The sequence below is a fragment of the Festucalex cinctus genome, chromosome 6, assembly GCF_051991245.1.
Source record: "Festucalex cinctus isolate MCC-2025b chromosome 6, RoL_Fcin_1.0, whole genome shotgun sequence".
In the NCBI taxonomy this organism is placed as follows: Eukaryota; Metazoa; Chordata; class Actinopteri; order Syngnathiformes; family Syngnathidae; genus Festucalex; species Festucalex cinctus.
The window spans coordinates 452,229-474,543 of record NC_135416.1 but is presented as its reverse complement, the minus strand read 5'-3'; the positions used below and the strand labels follow the sequence as shown (position 1 = coordinate 474,543).

General features: G+C 39.0%; 2 protein-coding genes across 5 annotated transcripts; one reads left to right on the top strand and one right to left on the bottom strand.

Moving 5' to 3' along the window:
• Window positions 1–111: 111 nt before the first annotated feature.
• On the bottom strand, window positions 112–10,549 carry akt3b (v-akt murine thymoma viral oncogene homolog 3b). 3 transcript variants are annotated; one of them, XM_077523323.1, is made up of 14 exons: window positions 10,134–10,549; window positions 7,910–8,138; window positions 7,586–7,711; window positions 6,885–6,996; window positions 6,145–6,289; window positions 5,429–5,560; window positions 4,916–4,981; window positions 4,751–4,819; window positions 4,058–4,180; window positions 3,773–3,901; window positions 3,276–3,490; window positions 2,539–2,626; window positions 2,260–2,362; window positions 112–2,177 (listed from the first exon to the last, which is right to left on the bottom strand). In XM_077523323.1, the coding sequence occupies exons 2-14, from the start codon at window positions 7,953–7,955 to the stop codon at window positions 2,092–2,094; spliced, it is 1,440 nt and encodes a 479-aa protein (XP_077379449.1). In that variant the 5' UTR covers window positions 7,956–8,138; window positions 10,134–10,549; the 3' UTR covers window positions 112–2,091. The 3 variants fall into 3 exon arrangements, with proteins under 3 accessions (XP_077379449.1, XP_077379447.1, XP_077379448.1); XM_077523321.1 differs by having other exon boundaries at window positions 10,206–10,549; XM_077523322.1 differs by lacking the exon at window positions 10,134–10,549 and adding an exon at window positions 8,222–9,926.
• Window positions 9,430–21,657, top strand: LOC144020164 (uncharacterized). 2 transcript variants are annotated; one of them, XM_077523325.1, is made up of 6 exons: window positions 9,430–9,444; window positions 12,698–12,820; window positions 14,489–14,665; window positions 17,191–17,775; window positions 18,935–18,995; window positions 21,426–21,657. In XM_077523325.1, exons 3-6 carry the CDS (start codon window positions 14,503–14,505, stop codon window positions 21,490–21,492), a joined length of 876 nt encoding a protein of 291 aa, XP_077379451.1. In that variant the 5' UTR covers window positions 9,430–9,444; window positions 12,698–12,820; window positions 14,489–14,502; the 3' UTR covers window positions 21,493–21,657. The 2 variants fall into 2 exon arrangements, with proteins under 2 accessions (XP_077379451.1, XP_077379450.1); XM_077523324.1 differs by lacking the exon at window positions 9,430–9,444 and having other exon boundaries at window positions 12,074–12,820.
• The last annotated feature ends 658 nt before the right edge of the window (window positions 21,658–22,315 follow it).

The window sequence follows — 22,315 nt, the reverse complement described above, 5'->3', positions numbered from 1 at the left end:
CATTCAACAGTTGTACATTTTAAATGGTTAAATATGCTTCATTAAATTATACAAATAAAGATAAGAATGAATTATTTAGCACGCAAAAAAAAAAAAAGAGAGATAACGAGCAAGTGTGAAATGTATTTGTTTTAATTTAACTGAAAATAAATACTAGCACAGCAAAGCAAGTCCACTACTGGGTTCTTGCTCTAACGTTTTGGTAAGAAAACAAAAAACAAACAAACCATCCAAAAACATAACTAAAGGTGTGTGTGTGTGGGGGGGGACTTCAGTTAATGAATCCATCATCATCATCATCATCATCATCTTCAACATCCAGCGATTCCCCCCCTCAACAAGTCAAACAAAATCAGGCAAAGGACTCAGAGGATCACAAAACCTGTGAACAAATAATAAGTTGCCACTTTTTTTTTCTTCTTCTTCTTCTTCTTTAACATTTCACCTTCTTGTAACGGTGAACAAACGTACGTCACTCACTGGCAGGTAACAGCATGGCAACAGAGGAGGAGTTGATGGGCGGGGCTTGAGGTCCATCTCCGTGGCGACAGACCAGTTGAAAACAAAACAAAAACAAAAAAACAAAAACAAACGACAGAGAAAGAGAGCATATTGCATAAATATGTACATGACACCGGGCGGTGCCATTTTCAAGGGAATGTTTCTGGAAATGAGACGGAATTCTGCGACTGGAAGCGTCATTTGCACTCAAGAGTGATTTGGTCATCCTCGGAATCAAACGACCACAAGTCCTCGTGTATGTGTGTGTGTGTATATGCGTGTCGGGAACTCAACTAATGCAAAACGAGCGCTCCCCATCCACAGATGACGCCAAACGTCGCGTTAACTCGCCACTTTTCTGCTCACAATGATTTTTTTAAATGTTATTTTTCCACGAGAGGGAGACAAGCTGACGTTTCTTTCACCGCTAAGTTTTAGCCTTAAAAAAAAAAAAAAAAAAAAAAAATCCGCTAGCATTCTGGCAGACTTGACGCACAACTCCTGAGTTTTGGCACTGGAAAACGTGTCGAGTCACAAATCAAGCGCCCCCCTCTCGCTAAGCTAACGCGTTTAACCAAAAGAAAAAAAAATGGAGGCGAGAAGAGAAGCTGCTGTTAAATGGAACACGATTTGAACGAGTTGAGACTGATGGGACTGTTGAGGACAAATGTCAATCAAACGCTCCCCAATACACGCCTCCTCTGCCAGCGCTAGCATATTAGCATTTCAAAATCAACAGCGTTTTGTGGCAGACTTCAAAAATGCCGACAACGTCGGCCGTACTGTCGCGCAACTGTCGTGACGTCGGAAGAGCGTTGAGGCTCTGTGTGTACATGTTTGTGGAAATATGAATGTGTACATGTAATAATGTGCGTGTCGTGTATTAGTGTTAGCATTTGTGTACATGTAGACGCGTGTACGTGAAGGGGAAAATGGTCACACAGCAGCCCCGTTCGCAAACGCGTTTCCACGGCAACGGGGTCGACCACAAACACAAATGTCTTGCGTGCGTTCGTGTGCGGTACGGTCGAGGTGATTCGGGAGTCATGCAAGTTTGTCTCGAGCAAAAACAACGCGAAGGTGAGGGCGGGCACACGTAAGGCAACGTTTTTTGGTGCTTTGTTCCCGATAAAAAAAGAAAATAAATCGCCTCATCTCCTGCTTCCAACGCAAGTGCAATGAGGGGGGGAAACGGCAGGGGGCGATCACCAGCACGAGGAGGACACGATGGATGTGAAGAAGCTAATACTGAGACGGAGAGAAAAATAAATAGGAAGAGAAAGTTGGCCTCCTGCAGAAAAAAAAATGTGGCCGACTCCTGTTTAGCGTGGGTGCGCGCCCGCCCACTGTGCAAAAAAAACCCAACAAAAAAAAACCTTTAAAGTCCACCGAGAGACTTCCCGACTTCCAGCGTCCAAAAAATGACCACCCGCCCGAACCCGCCCGCCGGGACGAGAGTGAGGAGAGACTGGTACTGTTTTCTTCCCTAAAATGGCTACGTGTTTTCCTCAAAATGGCCGCCGGTGGAGACGAGGCAGGCGAGGTGGGCTTCAGGGCAGGGACCTGGTTCGGGGTGTGAGGCGATGTCGCTTACTCCCGCCCGCTGGCCGAGTAGGAGAACTGCGGGAAGTGAGGCCGCCGCTCGTTGTCCGCGGCGTCCATGCCGTCCTCGTCGTCTGAAAGACGAAAACGAGGTTGTCAAAAATGATGATTTTTTGTGTGTGTGATGAAAAAGCGAGCAAAGGAGGGCCGACTGACATTTCTCGGGCGGCGTGATGGTGATGGTCTGCGCCGTGAACTCCTCGTCAAAGTAGCGCGTGTCCGTCTCCGAGCTCACCTGAGGCTGGAAGGGCGGGACCATCTGAAAGGGAGGCGTGGCCAACAGATGCATGTTTGTCATCATAATTGATAAAAAAAAAAAAAAAAAAAATTTTTTTTTGGATGATTTCCATTTGGCAATTCGACACAAAATTGCAAACTTTTGCCCGTCAAAGTGTGAAAGCGAACTCGTCGTCTGTCGGGAGCGCTCTCTCTCACCTTCTTGTCGTAGACGTCCTGCCAGTCGACGGTGACGAAGAAACTGTGCCGCATGATCTCCTTGGCGTCGTCCGGACCGCCGCCCAGCCTGACGCCCGCAACACATTCAGACGGGAGAAAGGAGGTGAGACCAAAGTGGGAGGAGAGCAAAAGGAGGTGAACAAAGAGAAGAAAAGATGGAGAAGGGGAGGAGCATAAGAGAAGAGGGGGAGGAGAGGAAAATAAGGAGGAAAAGAAGATCATGAGGAGAAGAGATGGAAGAGAAGCAGTGAGGAAGAGAAGGATAGCAGTCAGTGGAGACGAAGAGGAGTTGAGGAGAAGAATAAGGTCAATAAAGACAGGAGGAGGACAAGAAGGTGGATAGGAGAAAAAAAGGGGGAGAAGGTGAAAGAGAATAGGGAGAGAAAAAGATGAGGAGAAAGGTAAATAAGAGCAAGGGAGGATGAGGAGAAGAATAAAAGGCAAAATAGAAGAGGACAACAAGAGCATGAAGAAAAGAAAAGGAAGGGGAGGTGAAGGAAAGCAAGAAGGAGAAAAAAATAGGATCAAGAAAAGGAGCAGTGGAAGATCAAGATGAGGAGCAGAGGAAGGGGATGATGAGAAAAGGAGGAGGACGAGGAGAGGGATAAAAACAGAAGATGAGAAGAAGACGAGTACGGGAAGAGAGAGGAGGAGGAGGAGGAGGAAGTCAAAAGATGAAGGGGAGGAGGAAGGAGGATCAATAAGAGCCAGATGACCTTTTGTTGGGGTCCTTGATGAGGAGTCCGGAGAGGAGCGACTTGGCGTCGGCGGAGAGCGTGCGCGGGAACTTGATCTCCTCCATGAGGATGAGCTCAAAGAGCTTCTCGTGGTCCTGGTTGTAGAAGGGCAGGCGGCCGCACATCATCTCGTACGTCACCACGCCCAAACCCCACCAGTCCACCGCGCGGCCGTAATCGTTGTCCTCCAGCACCTGATCGCAAAACGTCGACATCTTTTTCAAATACGTTATTGCATCATAATTAGCCCGTGCTGAACGGTTAGCAATCACAATTAGCATTAGCGTGCTAGCAATCAGGTTGCGCTCGCATTAAAATACTTTACAGCTGTTTTTGTGGCTAAATTGAGCTGCGGCTTTTAATGAGGTGTGCTTTCGAGTCCGGAAATGACGGGACTGACTGTATTTTTGTGTTCCAGACTCATTTAAAAAGAATTGAAAAAAAGGATTTTGCTGCATTTTTGAAGCAAGTCTGACCTCGGGCGCCAGATATTCGGGCGTCCCGCAGAACGTCTTCATGGTGGCCGTGTCCGTGATGCCTTCTTTGCACAGGCCGAAGTCGGTGATCTTGATGTGGCCGTCTTTGTCCAACATCAGGTTCTCCAGCTGATCACAAATGACAAACACCACCACACAAAAACTGTCACAAACCAACATCGCCAGCCGACAGTTTTAAACCTTCTTCTTCAAAACTTGAAATACTCCTCATTGCACTACTTTGGGGAAATATTTCACGAGAATGCGTGTTAACGACGATGTCACCTTGAGGTCCCGGTAGACGATCTTGGCGGAATGCAGGTAGTCCAGAGCGGAGACGATCTCGGCACCGTAGAAACGCGTGCGGTCCTCCGAGAACACTCGTTCCCGGGACAGGTGGAAAAACAGCTGCCGAGGAAAAACAAAAAAAATGACGTTCATGTCCATATCACAACAGTCGCAAGCTTAAAAATGACATAGACATTTTAAATAGGAGCCAAAACATTATTTTACGGTTAGCCTAGCCTATAAGACCAAAACATTTATGGATAATAAATCTGATATTGTATATTCTAATACAGAATTTAATGCATGATGTGTTTGTTAAAAACTACATGGGCAGAGGACCTCGGATAAATAATTGCATATTACGTCATTTGCTCCCAAAAACGTATAAATACGTTCTATTTTAAACGTATTAAGTGTGCCAAAGACATATTTATACTTTTTTTTTATATATATACACGTGTTTTTTTTTATGCTAGTGCATACAGAAGGCTTTGAAAAAAGAAAAAAGAAAAAAAGGTAGTAATTACAAAAACGGCCAGCAGGTGGCAGCAGAGTATAAGAGCTCAACCAGGGCCATGATGAAAACAAACTTAGCTATATTCTAATGCTAATTGCTGTTTTTTTTTGTCCTGATGAAAGAAGAGACTAATCTTTCAAAAAAAAAAAAAAAAAAAAAAGTCTTGTCCTGACCTCTCCCCCATTGACGTACTCCATGACGAAGCAGAGGCGGTCCTTGGTCTGGAACGAGTACTTGAGAGACTGCCCACAAACAGCACAGGACATCATCATTACATTTTTTTAAAAATGATTATTATTATGAAACAATAATTATGACTCGACTGTGACCACACTCACCGTCAGGAACGGATGTCGAGTATTTTTTAGTACCCGACTTTCCGTCAGCGTGTGCGCAACTTCGTCCTGTCGCAAAGTACATCAAAATCAAATTTCACCAAGCATGTCGTAAATCCTGACAATTTTTTTTTTTTATTATTTTTTTTCCCTGTTGTGTAAAGATTGGTGCTCGGGGTGCACGCTTCTTCTAGCCAAAATAATACTCGTGATTATTTTTGATCAATATTTTAATCACAATTATTCATTATTTTGGGGAAAATATCTGGATTCTTGTTACACTTTCCAACATTTTCAGTACAAAATGAAACTGGAAAATAAAGAGATTATCAATGATAACAGAAAAAAAGAATGTAGCCAATACTAATAATTAAGAGCGGAATAAACAGGCTGTGATCTTTTTAGCTCTAAATCCGCATTTTTTTTTTTTCATGTTTCCTCTTCACACTGGGCGCCATCTTGTAATGTCAAACAATAACAATATGGAATACATAATTGCACTCGCATTTTGCGTACCTTGGCAATGATGACTTCCTTCTTGAGGATCTTCATGGCGTAGTAAGTTCCGCTGGCCTTCTCTCGCACCAGGATGACTTTGCCAAAGGTGCCTTTGCCCAGAAGCTTCAGATAGTCAAAGTCATTCATTGTCTGCGCAACAGGTCAAAAATTAAAAATAGTTTTGTTAGCCATCAAAAAAAAGAGCTTCAAAATTGGCACGTGTGACGCAACTGGAAGGACATTTTGGCATTCAAACTCTGAAAAATACAACTTGGGATTTTTTTTTTTTTTTGTACAACAGAGTATTAGGGCCACGTATAAATATATATATTTTTTTTTTTAAGAGGGCGGGGCAATATGCCAAGAAAAAAAAACACTTTAGAAACTTACATATATTTATACGTAGCCCTAATACGCCGTCGTACATTTGAATGTCAACGGCCAATTGTTGTAACACTCATATCAGAAAAATTGATTTCAAAAGGAAAATCAATACATTCCCGTTATCGATCGAACGACATGGAAATGAGCCATATCAATCTCCCTAAATTTGAAATTCAAGACTTTGGAAATGAAATTGAAGAGCAACTTGCATTCAATGTTCCCAAAGTTGCTGTGACTAAATCACATCACGGTTTCCATTTTTTGGCCTTTGATGAAACCCTGCATATCCAATACGGTTGGATTCCAATCAGCAAATCAATACAGTCCGTGCAAAAAAGTGCAAAGTGAACCTTGCGTTTGTAGTGGCTGATGGAGGTGTCCATCTCCTCCTCGTTGACGTTCTCGATGTGCGAGGTGGGACTGCACAGGATGCCCTCCTCCTCCTGCTTGGCCAGCGACTCCGCCACCATCTGGATGGCCTCCGCCCACTCGTCCCTGCCGGGTCAGCCCAAATCAGGGTCTCCATTTTAAGGCGGATGACATCATCGCAAGCAAGCAACCCAAAAAAATACACGTTTGTAACTCATTCGCTCGCAGCTATTTTCACTCAAGCAAACTGGATTTGGACTGAATTTGGCAAGACCCACAGAATATTGTGTTCTATTGCTATAAAAAAAAAATTAAGTCTCTTCTTTCATCAGGACAAAAAAAACAGTAGATTTGTATCTGTTTCCGTTTTGCAGCAATTAGCATTAGAATATAGCAACGTTTCATCAAAATTGACAAACCTGATGAAAACACTGGCAAAAACAGCTTGTTGCAACATGGCCCTGGCTGATCTCTTATACGCCACCTGCTGGCTTGTTTCTGTAATAACTACAATTGCTTTAAGCAACCTCTTCAGGTCAGAAGCTACATTTTTGGTAGGGAAGAACAGAGTATTAAAAGACATATTTACACGTTTTGGGGTTTGAACGAGTTAATAAAGGAACTGCCATGAAACTTCAAGCCACTTCTTCATTAAATGATGAAAGATTTTATAGGGAGCCAAAAGGCTTGTTTGCCCGCGCGGGTGCGAAAGCCGGCCCACCTCTCATCCGGCGTGTCGACGTGGAACGTCCTCTCGATGACGGTGGTCCACTGCAGGCAGCGGATGATGAAGGTGTTGGGTTTGGGACGCTCCGTTTTCATCAGCTGACATTCTGAAAACAAACAACAACAAAGTGCACACATACGCAGGGGGCGTGTCAAAATCGGTTTATGTCTGGATTAGTTTTAGCGTAGATCATCGTGGACTTATTACCTAACCAATATATCGATAATGGCAGTCACATCGTGAGATAATCGTTATTACTGATAGACGTGTTCAAAATGTCAAAACTGTCTGTGATCATCTTACGTCTTTAATTGGCCTTCGGATTTGTAAAAAAGCCGATACCGATATTTGTCAAAATGCCAAATAATCTGCACCGTTAATCGGCCCGGGAGATAATCGGTCTATCCCTACTCGTTATTGCCTACGACTTTCAGACAAAATGGCGTCATGTGAACATTTGGATGTTTTATAGACACAATTTTTGGTTTCTCCTTTGCTTTATGTGTCAATTTGACCTCAACTGGGAGTGAATCTTTCATTCCTTTGATCTTTCCTCTGGTCTCCTGACCTCCACGACTCTGGCGAGTAGTATCCGGTTCAGGTGAAGGGTCATGGGATTATGATTAGGTTCCAGGTGGTCGCAAAACATATCACGGCAACGGCGTGCGGCGTTTTTGTTTTTGTTTTCGTCATACTTGCGACTGAGAAGTTGTTGAGCGGGTACGCCAGGTCGGAATCCTGCGGTTTGTCCTTGTAGCCGATGAAGGAGCCGTCCGTCTTCAGCAGGAAGTAGCGCGGGCGCCAGTTCTTGATGTACTCGCCTGCCCACAGGAAGTGACACGTGTTGGAGTTTGCGTTGGAGTGCAGAACATGCGCTCATTCTGCAAACTAGCGCCACCGTTGAGTTGAGTTAATAATCACGCGCACATTTAGCGATTCGTCAACTTGGAGTTTGTCTGATTGATGCTCGGCATATGTGCAGATATCAGATTTTTATAGCAGATAAATGTTGATGTCACCTCTTTTCTGGACCCATCCTTCCTTGACAACATTCTGGTCGCTCATGATGGCGTCTCCTCCTCCTCGCGCCTCCTCCACCTCCTCCTCCTCCTCCTCGCAGATTCTCCCAGGATTCGGGCCTGCCTGTCCTCACCTCCTTCTCCGTCACCTTCTTATTCTGTCCCCCCGCCTGGTTTCCTTCCTTTCGTCTTCTTCTTCTGTGGTCAGACGCGGTCCTGCTGAGTCAGCCTGGAAGGAAACAAAAACAAACAAGAGCAAAGTGGGTGGATTGTTTGCTTTTGTGGGGGGCAAAACACTTCCTGTCTCCTCACTTCCTTCTTTGCTTCCCCAGACTGCCCCCTCCTCCTCTCCTTTCCAATCGTCTTTTGCCTTCCATTCCTCCTCAACCTCCGATTCATCGTTCTTGGTTTTTGCTCGTTTGCTTCCTGCCCGACACCAACCGCATTTCACCTTCCTTCTTTCCCACCTGTTGGAAATCTTTGCCACTTCGTCTATGCTTCCCTCCTTCCTCTCTTTAGTTTTTCTTCTGGTCTCTTGAGATCTGATTTAATTTTTATTTTATTATTATTCTTATTAATTTAATCTCTGGTGTAATAACCTTATTTATTGATTGATTGAATTATTTGTTATTTTATTATCTGTTCTCATTGCTGCTGGACATGTAAATTTCCCAGAGGGACCAATAAAGTCAAGTCTAAGTCTAATCTGTTGGAATTTAGAGGTTTGTGGGCTTGGTGTAAGATTCTGGTTTTGCAGCCATGCAGGTAGCTAGGTGGTGTTTGGTTGGTTGCTGGATTTCACTTTGATTCATATTTCTTTCCTTTGATCTTTCCCCTGGTCTCCCGACCTTCTGAACTTCAGGATTCTGGCGAGACTCTGAAGTAGGGCTGCTCGATTATGGAAAACATAATAATCACAATTATTTAGGCAATAATTGAAATCACAATTATTAATTTTTTTTTGTACAAAACTAGAAAATGTTACAAACCAGTAAGACAAATAAAAATCTTTAACACTGCAATTCTGTATGTTCCTTTTGGACCATACAAAATACACGACTGTCTCAGAAAATTTGAATATTCTAATAAAGTCCATTATTTTCTGTAATGCAATTAAATAAGCAAAAATGCCATACATTCTGGATTCATTACAAATCAACTGAAATATTGCAAGCCTTTTATTATTTTAATAAGAAAAGAAAGACACAAATTTGTTCACAGAAAATTGTCTCTGTTAAGAAGGCATTTGTATTTGTTTCATTCAAAAAATTAAATAAATAAAAAATAGTTATTTGTATTTATTTTGTTTCATTCTGCTTTCTTGCGCAACCAGATCAGCATTGCCAACAAGAATCTGCTCTCAATTGCCTTAACTGGATGAGTAAAGGTTAAATCAATCAATCCATCCATCAATCAAAATCTGCTCCAGGCCCCATGACGACTCAGGCCGCACCGCTAACGCCTCTTCCTGCTTCCCCCACCGGTGAATGACAACAAACCCGACAACAATGGCAGACCCGCCGCTCTTGTGGTTGGTGAGTCGCCACCCAAGCAGGAAGGTTCGAATCCTGCCGGTCGTGTTGATGGTGTGGTCCAACAAACGCACAAACAAACGGAAGCCGAGCTTTTTTGTTTCAAGGGCGTGTGTGGTGTCATTTATTTGTTACATAACAACATCCGGCTAGGCGCGCTTCCATTTTCTTTTTCTTTTCTTTTTTCCTCCAAGGCGAGCAAATGTCTGCCGGCTAAACGGGAGAGCCGTTGCGAAAAGCCGCTCAACACGTCGCCCGGCGGCCTGGCTTGGCCTGGCCTGGCCTGGCCTGGCGTGCGGTTCGGGAGACGGCGTGGCCGAGTGTTTGGGGGGCCTTTCGTTCGGCGTCTCGAGCGGAGGATGCTAGCGGGAGGAAGAGGAGGAGAAGGGGGGGGGGGATGCTAACAGTAGCTAAAGTGGCGCTGATGCTGCTTCGTGAATTGGGCTTGTAGAAGCCGTGAAAATGGGGAGGGGGCGCGACGTCCCTCCACCACCACCACCACCACCACCACCTCTCCACCGTGCGAACCGAAAGCATCCCTCCCAGAGCGGCCGACGACGGAACCCCGCGAACCGCAGCTAGCCTAGCATGCTAACGTCGCTTCCCACCCGGCCACAACCAGCCCCCCGTCTCCCTTCTTAACCCCCCCCCTAAAAAATAAAAAAAAAATCCGGACGTCTGCTCCTCCTCACACGAAGCGTCGCCTTGCCTTCTTCGTCCCCGTCCTTCGGGCCCGGGCGGCCCTTGTCAGGCGGAAGTCTCACCTGCTGGTCGAAGAACGACCGGGATGCCCCCTCCCAGTCCTCCTCCTCCTCCGCCTCGACGGCCGCTCGAGCATCCGCGACGGTCCCTCAGTGGCGAGAGCGGGAGGCGAACGGATCCATAGCCGCCGGTTTCGAGAGTCCCGAAACGGACAGACGGGGCAGAGTTGAGGCGGCGGCGGCGGAGGAGGACAAACGAACAGACAGACAGATAAACGCCGCCGTCGTCGTCGTCGTCGTCGTCGTCGTCGTCGTGTTCCTCCGCTGCTCCGCCAGGAAAAGTCGCTCCCGTTCGGCTGGGCTCGGCTCGGCTCGGCTCGGCTCGGCACGTCACGAGCAAGCCAGCCAGATCTGACCCACCGGGAAGGGTGCTGCTGCTGATGATGATGATGCTGCTTTCAAGGGATGTAGGACGTGGTGCACTTGTATCCCACTCAAGCAAATTGAACGGGGCCTCGTCCGTTTCTATTTTGAAATCAAAAGGCGTCATGTTTCTAGCTAATGTTGACATGTGCAGGACGAAGCGGTAATCACGGAGGGATCATCATTTATTGTTGCCGAATGGCTTGATACGCGGGAAGTGAGGGGGCTTTACGGAGTGTACGTGAAGGCGGCACCGCTCTCTTCATGGCATCCAGGGCTTTTGTTGCTCGCTGGCTTTTGTTTGTGTGCGCGTGCGTGCCTTTTCACTTCACGTGCAGCTGCAGATGGATAACTTTCATATGATTTGAAAAATAAAACACAATCAAGTATTTCGTAGTCAATGTAAATGTACTCTTTGTTTGACAAATCTGCTCTCTTGTGGCCGCAGGCAACAATGTTGCTTTCAAGTTGATGATTAACACAAAGGTGACAAATCGCTCGCGTGGCTAAACAACAACAAACTATCATAGATTTCAGAGAGGCAAATTTGGGTGGACGGGCAAATCAGTTGCGCTCGCTAGCTTCTCAGAAAAAAAGTACACTTAACATTTAAAAAAAAAAATGATACGCAGTTTAAAACGGCACCAAATGTCCAATTGAGTTTCTCAATTCGTTTGCAAGTGGACAGAAACATGTTTCATTCAAATAAAACACGCCAGTCAATCCAGAAAGCAAACCGGTTGAAGTCTACTTAGCCAACAGCGCCTTCTAGAGGCCCCATCAATAAAGACACTCATTGGGGTTACTTCCTGCCTTCAATCCAGCCTGAATTCTGGATTATCCTCGATTACTTGAGCCAACCACTATCTTATTTCTTGAAATCATCAAGTTAAAATCGAACGAACGACAGTGTTATCTTCTGATGTTGTTGTCGTTCGTTTGGCGACGTGAACGTTCCACACGTGCCCGATACAATATTGACGATGACGTTGATATCGGGCCAAAACAATCCAACATGTTGGATATATCCCCGATTTTAAAGTCGGAGGTCCTCCCGAGCGCCGATTTCGGTTGTGGTGTCAAACGCACACGGCAGGATTCATATTTCTTCAGATGATCGGTTGCGTGTCTTTACGACTGTCGGGAGGGGAAATTCGGGCCTAAAATCGGGCCAGTTCTCCTGCAGTGTGAACCAGGCATTAACTAATGTCACGTTTCGTGTGCAAATGAGTGTTTTTACAATTGAAAATTCAACTTTATTGAACGTTATTATTATTTTTATTTATTACTGGACAAATGATCATGAATCTGTTACATCAACAAGGTGGTCCGATTGTTCATTTGTACTGAACGGAAAAGAATTACACAAATGTCATGTTTTTTTTTTTATGAATAATTGTTATTTTACATAAGAAAAATAAAATATAATTCAAACAAGCTATTCATTTTGTATAAATAACCTTATTATGCAATTCAAACAATATACTTTATGTATTTTAAATAAAGTACTTTATTAATACCAAATGCATAAATCTGAGGATTATGCATTCCAAATAAATTGGCTTTATTACATGAATCAATAAGTATCACGTAAGTTTTATTTGGTAGGTTTGTGTTAAAATTATGTAAAAAAAAAGTAAATACATGGGAATTTGTTATGTAATAAAATGACATCAATCTTAAATGTTAAGCTTCTATATTTCTGTGAGTGTATGAAGTGCTGCTTCCATCAGTGAAAATATTTTGTCCATGGTGATTCGGGGGCGCTTCCACTGTGGGGACAAATATTGAATATTTGTAGATTAGTATTTGAAATGTGGTGTTTATTCTTCTTTGCTGGAAAGCGCAAACCGTTTTTTGGGGTGGTGAGATTGAATTTCATGAATTTCAAGTCATTTGACTGGGGAAAATGAAGTGACGTAAAGCTACTAGAAATAGCATTTTGCACTTTTGTTATCATTTCAACACGCATTGTTTGATTTTGGTGATGATGACATCTTGAAAAACCGGTCGCATTGTTTTCGTCCCTTCTTGTTGCAAATGTCTCGTTTTGTTCCGGCAAACTGCCAGCCTCTTACTACTGTTACATTTTGTCAATGTTGTTTTTTAAGCCTGCTTTTTATTTCCTCAAGCCAGAGATGGAATCGGCGAAGAATGTTGTCGACAGAACCGGTTGGTCCGCACGCACGACGCAGCATAAACTCGTGAATTCATCATAAGCGCAGACACTCGAAAGAGAAACTTGCTGTGGACAGGTGAGCGTCTTTTTACTAACGAACTCAACTTTTTATTTTTTGAATCTTTTGTTTTAATTTAAATTTTTTATGTATTTTTTTCTTTCAAGGGCTGTTTACAGAAAAAAAAATCTTCAATTTTCATTCATATATTTCAGATATTTGTTTCATTTATTATTTTTACTATCTAACTCAACTTTTTATTTTTTTAACTTTTTGTTTTAATTTATTTTTTTTTATGTATTTTTTTCTTTCAAGGGCTGTTTACAGAAAAAAAATCTTCAATTTTCATTTATTTATTTCATTTTTGTATTTTTAAATATTTTTATATTTCATATATTTGTTTCATTTATTATTTTTACTATCTAACTCAACTTTTTATTTTTTTAACTTTTTGTTTTAATTTAAATTTTTTATGTATTTTTTTCTTTCAAGGGCTGTTTACAGAAAAAAAATCTTCAATTTTCATTTATTTATTTCATTTTTGTATTTTTAAATATTTTTATATTTCATATATTTGTTTCATTTATTATTTTTACTATCTAACTCAACTTTTTATTTTTTTAACTTTTTGTTTTAATTTAAATTTTTTATGTATTTTTTTCTTTCAAGGGCTGTTTACAGAAAAAAAATCTTCAATTTTCATTTATTTATTTCATTTTTGTATTTTTAAATATTTTTATATTTCATATATTTGTTTCATTTATTATTTTTACTATCTAACTCAACTTTTTATTTTTTTAATCTTTTGTTTTAATTTAAATTTTTTATGTATTTTTTTCTTTCAAAGGCTGTTTACAGAAAAAAAATCTTCAATTTTCATTTATTTTTCATGTTTTTAATTTTTAAATATTTATATATTTCATATATTTATTTCATTTATTGTTGTTGACAGGTAAGCGTCTTTTTACTATCCAACTCAACTTTTTGTTTTTAATCTATTGTTATCTATTGTTTTAATTGTAATTATTTATTTTTTAAATGTATTTATTTTATTGCTTTCAAAAATCTTCAATTTTCATGTATTTATTTCATTTATTGTTGTTGTTGACAGGTAAGCATCTTTTTACTATCCAACTCAATTTTTTGTTTTAATCTATTATCTAATGTTTTAATCTGGTTTCATTTTTTTTGCTTTCAAGGGCTGTTTACAGAAAAAAATTCAATGTTCAGTTATTTATTTAATTTTTGATTTTTAAATATTTATATATTTCATATATTTATTTCATTTATTATTCATCACTGAAACTAAGCTATCAAGCAATTATATATGTATTTTTTTTATTAATACGTGATCATGAGTTAAAAAAAGGCTTTCCAAGCATTTCATTTGTTTTTTATTTATTTATTTTTATTTTTTAATGACAGAGTACAAATGAACAATTCGTTGACAAATCTTGTCAATACAACAACAAATAAAGAACAAAAAATATATACAAACATTCAGACACTTCAGTTCAATTTTGCATTAAAAAAATGACAGTATTGCAAATTTCTGTAACCCTGAAATAAAATATAAAAAAAAAAAAAAAAAAAGAAAAGAAGAAAAAAAAGACAGACTTCAATTAAACAAACTAGATAATAATTTCCAAAAAGCATTTCATTTGTTTGACGGTAACGTTAGTTTGCATGTTGTGATGAATTCAAATGCCCCAAAAATAAATCACTAAATAAATCGTTTGTTGCCAGGCGTCTGCGACAACATGAGGCTCTCTTCCTTCCTGCTGGTGGCGCTGGTGTGCTTGGTGCTGGCGTTGGAGTGTCGCGGACGCATCGTGTCCAGATGCGAGCTGCGAAATCGACTCAACCGGACCATCGCGCTGTCCGAGCGCGCCAAACACCTCCAAGATGTCGTCGTGGACATGCGTGAGTACCACGACGACATCGCGCGACAAAAGTGAACGTGCGAGAGGGCCAAAGTTTCACGGTTACGTTTTTGGGACTTGATTTGTCACTCCCGAAGTCTAATACGAGGCTCACGATCACGATTCTCTCACGAGATGACGATACCGCCATTATCGATATATTAGTCAGGTCATAAATTCACAATAATCTACGATAAATCTAATCAAGACATAAACTGTTGGAAAACAAAACAGAACATCAAATATTCACCAAATTGCAAAAAAATGTCAGAAAATTGATTTCAATAAAGACAGTAAAGAAAATGATCAAACAATAACCTTAAAACGTCCAAAAACAAAAGAAGAAATCACAAAAATTGACATAAAATGTCCACAACATTGCCAAAAATGTATGAAAATTGAGAGCTCAAAAGGCAGAAAAAAATGTAAAAACAATTTAAAAAAAAAAGCCATAAAATGACCAAAAAAAACAAAACAAAACAAACATAGAATATTCACCAAATTGCAAAAAAAAATGTCAGAAAATCGTTTTAAGAAAAGGCAGTTAAGAAAATGTTCAAACTCTAACCTTAAAATGTCCAAAAACAAAAGAAAAAAGCCTAAAAAAATAAAATAAAAATAAAATAAAAACATAAAATATTCGCCAAATTGCAAAAGAATGTCAGAAAACTGATTTAAGAAAAGAAAACAGAACCACCCTGAAAACTAATTAAAACTTTACAAAAAAACCAAACAAAACAAAACTCAAAAGGAAATAAAAAATAAATCAAAACGTTAATAATAACTCTGCATAGCGCGAGTTGAAACTGGCTGGCTTTTTTTTAAACGTGTTTTTTCAGGAACTGTTTATACAGGTAGATGCTTTCCATCAAGGCTGTTCTCCATTTTGTTGTAGCGTGCAGGTACGTCGTCAACATGCGTCAGGTCAGGTGGCACAACTTGTCAAACATGCAACATGTCCCCATTTCTCTTCCTCATAATTGTCTTGACAAGTCGTCACTTACCGGCTCGACTCAAAATCTTCTTCTACTCCAAAAAGTTGTGCAGCGGCCATGCAACGCCGCCATCTACAGGTTGGCGCTGTGTTGTCACTGCACGTAAAGTTATGACGTCTCCTTATTGGTATACGTAGATGGGCGCAAAGTTTTATTTATCATTCATATTCTATATTATACAGTTGGTCATTATTTAATATCATTATTAGGGATGTAACGATATGAACAGCAATATGGTGATATCGTGATATTAAAACCGCCACAATATATTGTCGTCGTCACGTATTAAGATATTAAAAGCAGCACATCTGTTTAAAAAAATTTTTTTTATTTCCATTTGTGCAGTTCTAGCGCCCTCTGGTGGCTCATTTTTTTTAGTGCAGTTTATTTTTCATAATTAAATAACTAATAATAATCAATAATAATATTAAATAAAATAATTTAAAAAATAAATAAATAATATAAATTAAAAAATCTAATATAATAATAATATAATATATATAATGAAAAATATTCAAAAATGAATGACATTTGAGCCCTTCTATGTTGACAATCCACGACATTGGTCAGATGAAGGGGAACGTAATATGCTTGTGACAATATATCCATATGAGTGTGAGCGCCTCATGACAGTGAAGAAGACTCATGAGCTTAGTTTCATTATTATTATTATTGTTATCATTATTATTATTATATTGGTTTTTTAATTTTTGATTACTTTTTAATTCATATTTTTACACATATATTTATATATAATATTATGTATTTATATTATATTTATATTTATTTATATTATCCATCCATCTATTGTCTTGACCGCTTCTTCCTCACAAGGGTCGTGGGGCTGCTGGAGCCTATCTCAGCTGGCTCTGGGCAGTAGGCGGGGGACACCCTGGACTGGTTGCTTATATTATTTTTATTATAATGATTTTTTTTAATTATTTAATTATTATTATTTATTTGTAATATTATTTACTGATATTATTGTTTATTGATGTTATTTACTTAATTATTATTATTATATTATTTATTATTATTTTTTATTATTTTTTGCATTATCAAGTGCCTCAATATTAAGTCATATTAGAGATTCTAACTTGTTTATATGCATTAACAAAAGCACATTATTGTGTTTTTGTTTTTTTTAGTGTGACCTATTTTATTTTATTTTTACAATATTGTGACCTTTTTTTGTATTGCCAATCTCCCCACAATATCGTGATAATTATCGTATCGTCATAATATCGTATCGTGAAGTTTGGGTATCGTTACATCCCTAATAATGATATTATTGCTCTGTGACTTTGATTTAATGTGACAAAAGTTTTGATCATTCACGTCATCCTTGAAAATCGTCGTATTGCATCAGAATGACAAGACAAGACGTTGCACTGCCCATTGAGAAAAACAAAAACCCGAATAAACGTCAATTATCGTTTATGGCAGCATTCATTAGGATTTCAGAATACGTCATTCAACGTCTTTGGCGGTCAGCGAGTTGAAATTTCTGCTTGTTTTGTTCTTTCCGCAGTCGTTTGCCAAATCGAGAAGATGTCGCAGAGGGACACCGGCGCCGTGCGGATATACGGCCGTCGCGTCACCATGACAACGATCCCGCCCGCCAACAACAACAACAACGACAACGACGACAGCAACGCCGCCATCACCACGCCACCCGCCAACCAAAACATTAGCCAGGCTAACGACACCAACGACGGCCAGAACCAGAACCAGAACCAGAACCAGAACCAGGAAAATGAAGCTGAAAATCAATTTGACGAGACGACTGACGAACTTTACGACGAAGAGGGCGAATACTTTTTCACGGAGCGGGACAGCGGCAGCGTCGATCAGCAGTTGGAGGACTGGTTGAAGCTGATGGAACTCCTCAACGAGGAGGAGAACCGATTTGACGAGGAGGTGCTGGCCATCGCCGACGACAAACTCGGCGACGACGACGGCGACGTCGTCGACGACGGCGGATTGGGCAGCGGCGCTGAAACCTTTCAGAAGGATTGGTCGCTGGGTTACCACGGAATCTTCCAGCTCTCCGACAGTTACTTCTGCCAGTCGTCCGCACGCTGGAGCCAGAACGTCTGCAAAAGCTCTTGCAGCGGTGAGTATCGATGATCGGGAAATGGATCTTGACTGATCAATCCGTTTGATCGCTTCTGCAACCTGCAGATCGGGAGATGCGTGTTAGCCACACCCACTTTGGATCGCTTCAAAAACGAGTAGAAAATAATCTTTTGTTTTTACATGATTGTTTTAGGTATAATAATAATAATAATAATTAGGGGTGTGAATTGCCTCGTACCTGACGATTCGATTCGATACCGATTAATCCCGATACGAATTTATAAGTCGATTGTTGCGATTTTTTTTCATTCAAATTTAGAAAATACTAATCAGTAAGCTTGTAGAGTGTAAGATTTATATGAAAATGTATTATTTATTTATCTGAAATTTCAGTCTTATAGAGGTTGTAATCTGTTTCATGTTTAAACAGCATTAAAATAAAATATTAAGGCTTAATGTTCCGTTCATATAACATTCTTCCATGCTTAAGGTGTGAATCCTAAAAAAAAAAAAAAAAAAAAAAAAAAAAAAAATCGCTTTTGCCTATTATTGAATCGATTCGAGAATCGCGCGATGTAGTATCGCGATATATCGCCGAATCGATTTTTTTTAACACCCCTAATAATAATACTACATTTATTTTGTATAGCGCTTTTCAAGGTACTCAAAGACGCTTCACAGGTAGTCCAAAAAAAAAAAAAAAATCAAGGGCAATGATAAAAAAAAAGGTTTAAATATTACAAATCATAAAATTACAATAAGATATCTTTGGAATTGTCCCCCCAAAAAAGTCAGAAAATTGAAGGCAGAAATGAAAACATTACAAAAGTAACTATAAAAATGTCCAAAAACAAGAGAAGAAATGCTAAAAAATACAAAAGTAAATAAAAAAAATAAACATAAAATGTTCATCAAATTGCAAGAAAAAAAATGTCAGAAAATTGATGTTTAAACAAGAACCTTAAAATGTCCAAAAACACAAGGAAAAAAAATCACAAAAATTGACACATAAAATGCCAAAAATGTATGAAAATTGAGGGATAAAAAGGCAGGGAAAAAAATGTAAAAAAACAAACAAAAAAAGCCATAAAATGTCCAAAAAAACAAAGCCTAAAAAAACCAAACAAACAAAAAAAAAAACCATCAAACATTTACCCAATGTCAAAAAAACTGATTTTCGTTCTCCCTCTCCACAGCGTTCAGCGATGATGACATCACCGACGACCTGGATTGCTTCATCAACAGTCTTTACTGGCTGTAAGTCACGTCCACGCTTGACTTTTCATTTTTTGACATTGGAGCGCAATTTGGCAGAAGGTGACGTCGTGCTTGAACGTTCCCAAACCAGTTTCCATACTTATCGTCTGTCAAAAGGTCGTTGGTTTGGCTAACGTAGCTTAGCATCGCTACGTTTGACGTCGCGGTTGTTGCAAACCTCCCAAAACAAACGTAACACTTGAATCCTAAACGGAAGAATCTTGGGAACGCTCAAGCCTCAGTCGGGTCGGGGGCGGAGCTAACTAAAAAGTTTGACGGAAGTGGTCGAAACGGCCACAGAAGCACATCCAGGGGCCCCTGAAAAAGGGGGTGGCTGCAGTAACACATGTAGCCAGCAGATGGCGCACTTGGATGGTTGAGCTTTCCAAAACCAAAAGAGAGGCTGAGAATCTGTGTGGGTGGAGTCAACCTTTAGCTCCACCTCACGTTGAGCCACGCCTCCAAATGCACTCTGCAGAACACTAACAAAAAAAAAAAAAAAATTGTGGTAGTCCAAACTTCCCGACCGACGACGTGTAATTCAGATTTTTGTGTCCTGCGAAAACCAGGAGAAAAAAAAAAATACTCGCTTCATAATCTGCACTTTAGCACAGGACAAGAATTTCATTCACGATTTAAAAATATTACAAAAAAAAATAAAAAAAATAAAAAAAAATTGTCATAATTGCTTCTTACTTTCAGGTACATGTTGCCAAGTATGGAGGACCAAAACTGCCAAAATTCAGAATAATATTATAAATAAATACATAAATGAAGTGAAAATAAAAATGGATAGAAAAAATAGCATTTGAAAATTCTATAAAAAAAAATATGAATGGAAATAAAAAGAGCAATATATATATAAACAGTTTGCAAACTGTTTCATGTTTGAACAGCATTGAAATAAAATATTAATTCTTAATGTTCCATTAATATAATATTCCGTTTGTTTTGTTGAATATTTCCATCAAAAAATTGATGTTTAAACACCGATTCGGCCCATGTTGAATCGATACGATAATTGTGCACTATAATATTGTGACATATTGCCGAATCAATTTTTTAACACCCCTAATATATATATAAATAAATAAATCCATTTGTATTTAATTTTTACATTTTTTTCATATCCGTTTTTATTTTCACTTTTATTTATTTATTTATGTATTTATTTATTAATGTATTTATGTAGTCATTTCTTTATTTTGAATTTTGTCCATTTTGGCCCACCAAGTGGGGAGGAAAACAAAAGGCGTAATGACTCTCTCACAACTGACGGTGGCGCCGTCGCGTCAACAATCGTATGTTGCGCAACCAGAAAGCACGCGGAACTTGTGTGGAATTTGAGACGTCAATTCATTCCAAACTCGTCTTGCTCATTTGCATGCGGGGGCGGGGCGTGGCGGGGGTGGGCGGGGCGACATGTTGGCATCGTTTTACGCAAGCGCCAACGTGTGACGCGCTTGAACGCGCTTGAACGCGCCTAATTCAAGCGTGCGACCAAAAACAAAACAAACAAAAAAACTGCAGCGATGCCAACAAAACTTCCGCATCATTTCATGCACAAGTTTGTTTCTATAATACAAAATCATTTTTTGACTGGCGAGTACGTTCGAAGCTCATTTGCACGTTTGTTGAAACGGGATTGATGACATCATACAGTATTTCATCATTCATGTATTTCATCGCATCAAAGACGAGTGAATTCGCGCTTGTTGTTTTGTTTTTGTTTCTTTCAGGAAAGCAGAACAAGCAGCCTGGAAAAAAATGGATGGATATTTTGGATATTAATTGAATTCTATTTTATTACTATTATTATTTTTCAAATCTACAAAAGTTTGAGTGTATGCTAGATACAGTATGTGAGAAAATGTTTTATTTTAATTTTTTTACATTTTTATTTATTTATTAGAATGTTTTGAATATCAGAGAAATGTTCATGCTTAAAGTGTGTGGTGAGGTGCTTTTTAAAACATATATAATAAATGAAAAAAATATATACTATGAACGGAAAAACATTTAGAATAAACAAAAAAAAGTATATTTTTATTATTATTATTATTGTTATTATTATTATTATTATTATTATATATTTTAATGGGGAAAAATGAATGTAAAAGTATTTGTAATAAACCAAAAATCATACAAAAATGAAAAAAAATATGTATCCATCCATCCATTTTAATAAAGAAAAAAGCATTTATAATAAACAAAAAATCAGACCAAAATGAAAAAAAAAACATATATAATAAAAGAAAAAGAATTTATAATAAAACAAAAAAATCATACCAAAATGAAAAAAAAAAAACCTATTTAATTAAAAAAAAATGTTTTGAATGACATGCAAGATGATTTCATTACACACACGGATTTTGTTGCATTTGTTGTTGTTTTAACCAACATTTTTTTTGTTTTTTTCCCACCTGCCAGGTACGTTCTGCGGACGGCGGGACATCGATGCTACAAAATCAGCGACTTCTTTAGCGGGTGCAAGTGAACAAGATGATCAATTCACGAAATTCAACATTTGACCTGCAAGCATTATTATTTTTGTCAAACTTGTGCTCGTGTGTTTTTGATTGGCCTTCAATGCCAATCAATCAATCAATAAAAGTTATTGTTGCTGAAGTTGACGTTGCAAATAAAAATCCAATCAAAAGGACGCTTGTTTTGCTGCTCGGGAAGCAACACGCCTCGCTGGAGAATGTTTTTGTCCTATTCCAAAAACTTTTTTGTTTTTTTTCAAGAGCAGGAAATGAATTTGAGAGCGTGTGATTGGACGTTCAAAATAACTCTGCGGAACAAGTTCACACGCTCGTCAAAGTCGGAGCACCAAAAAAATCGTTACGTACGTTTCGGGGAAACTGCAAATTGGTCTTCACTTTGCTTTACTGAAAAATTTGGTTTGCACGAGTCCATTTTGTCACATCTCAAAATTGGAAAAATGGCAATAAAATGGACTTGCACCAAAAATAATTAGCAGGAAAGCAGTCTGAATTCAGTTTCATGCCAAAACTGTACAAAAACAAAAATCCCACTTATGTCCATTTATTTTCATTTTGCCATTTTTGAGATGTCTGCATACAGTTTTATCCCAAACTGTAAAAAAAAAGTGCCAAAAAACGAATATATTCCCAATTTTTACATTTTTGAATTGTCTGCATAGTTTTAACCCAAAAATGTAATATTTTTTTAAAATGCTGAAAATATACATCAGCGACAAAACCCCCCGCTTATGTATATTTATTTTCATTTTTACATTTTTGTGATCTCTGCATTCAGTTTCATCCCAAAAGTAAAAAAAAAAAGAGCCAAAAATA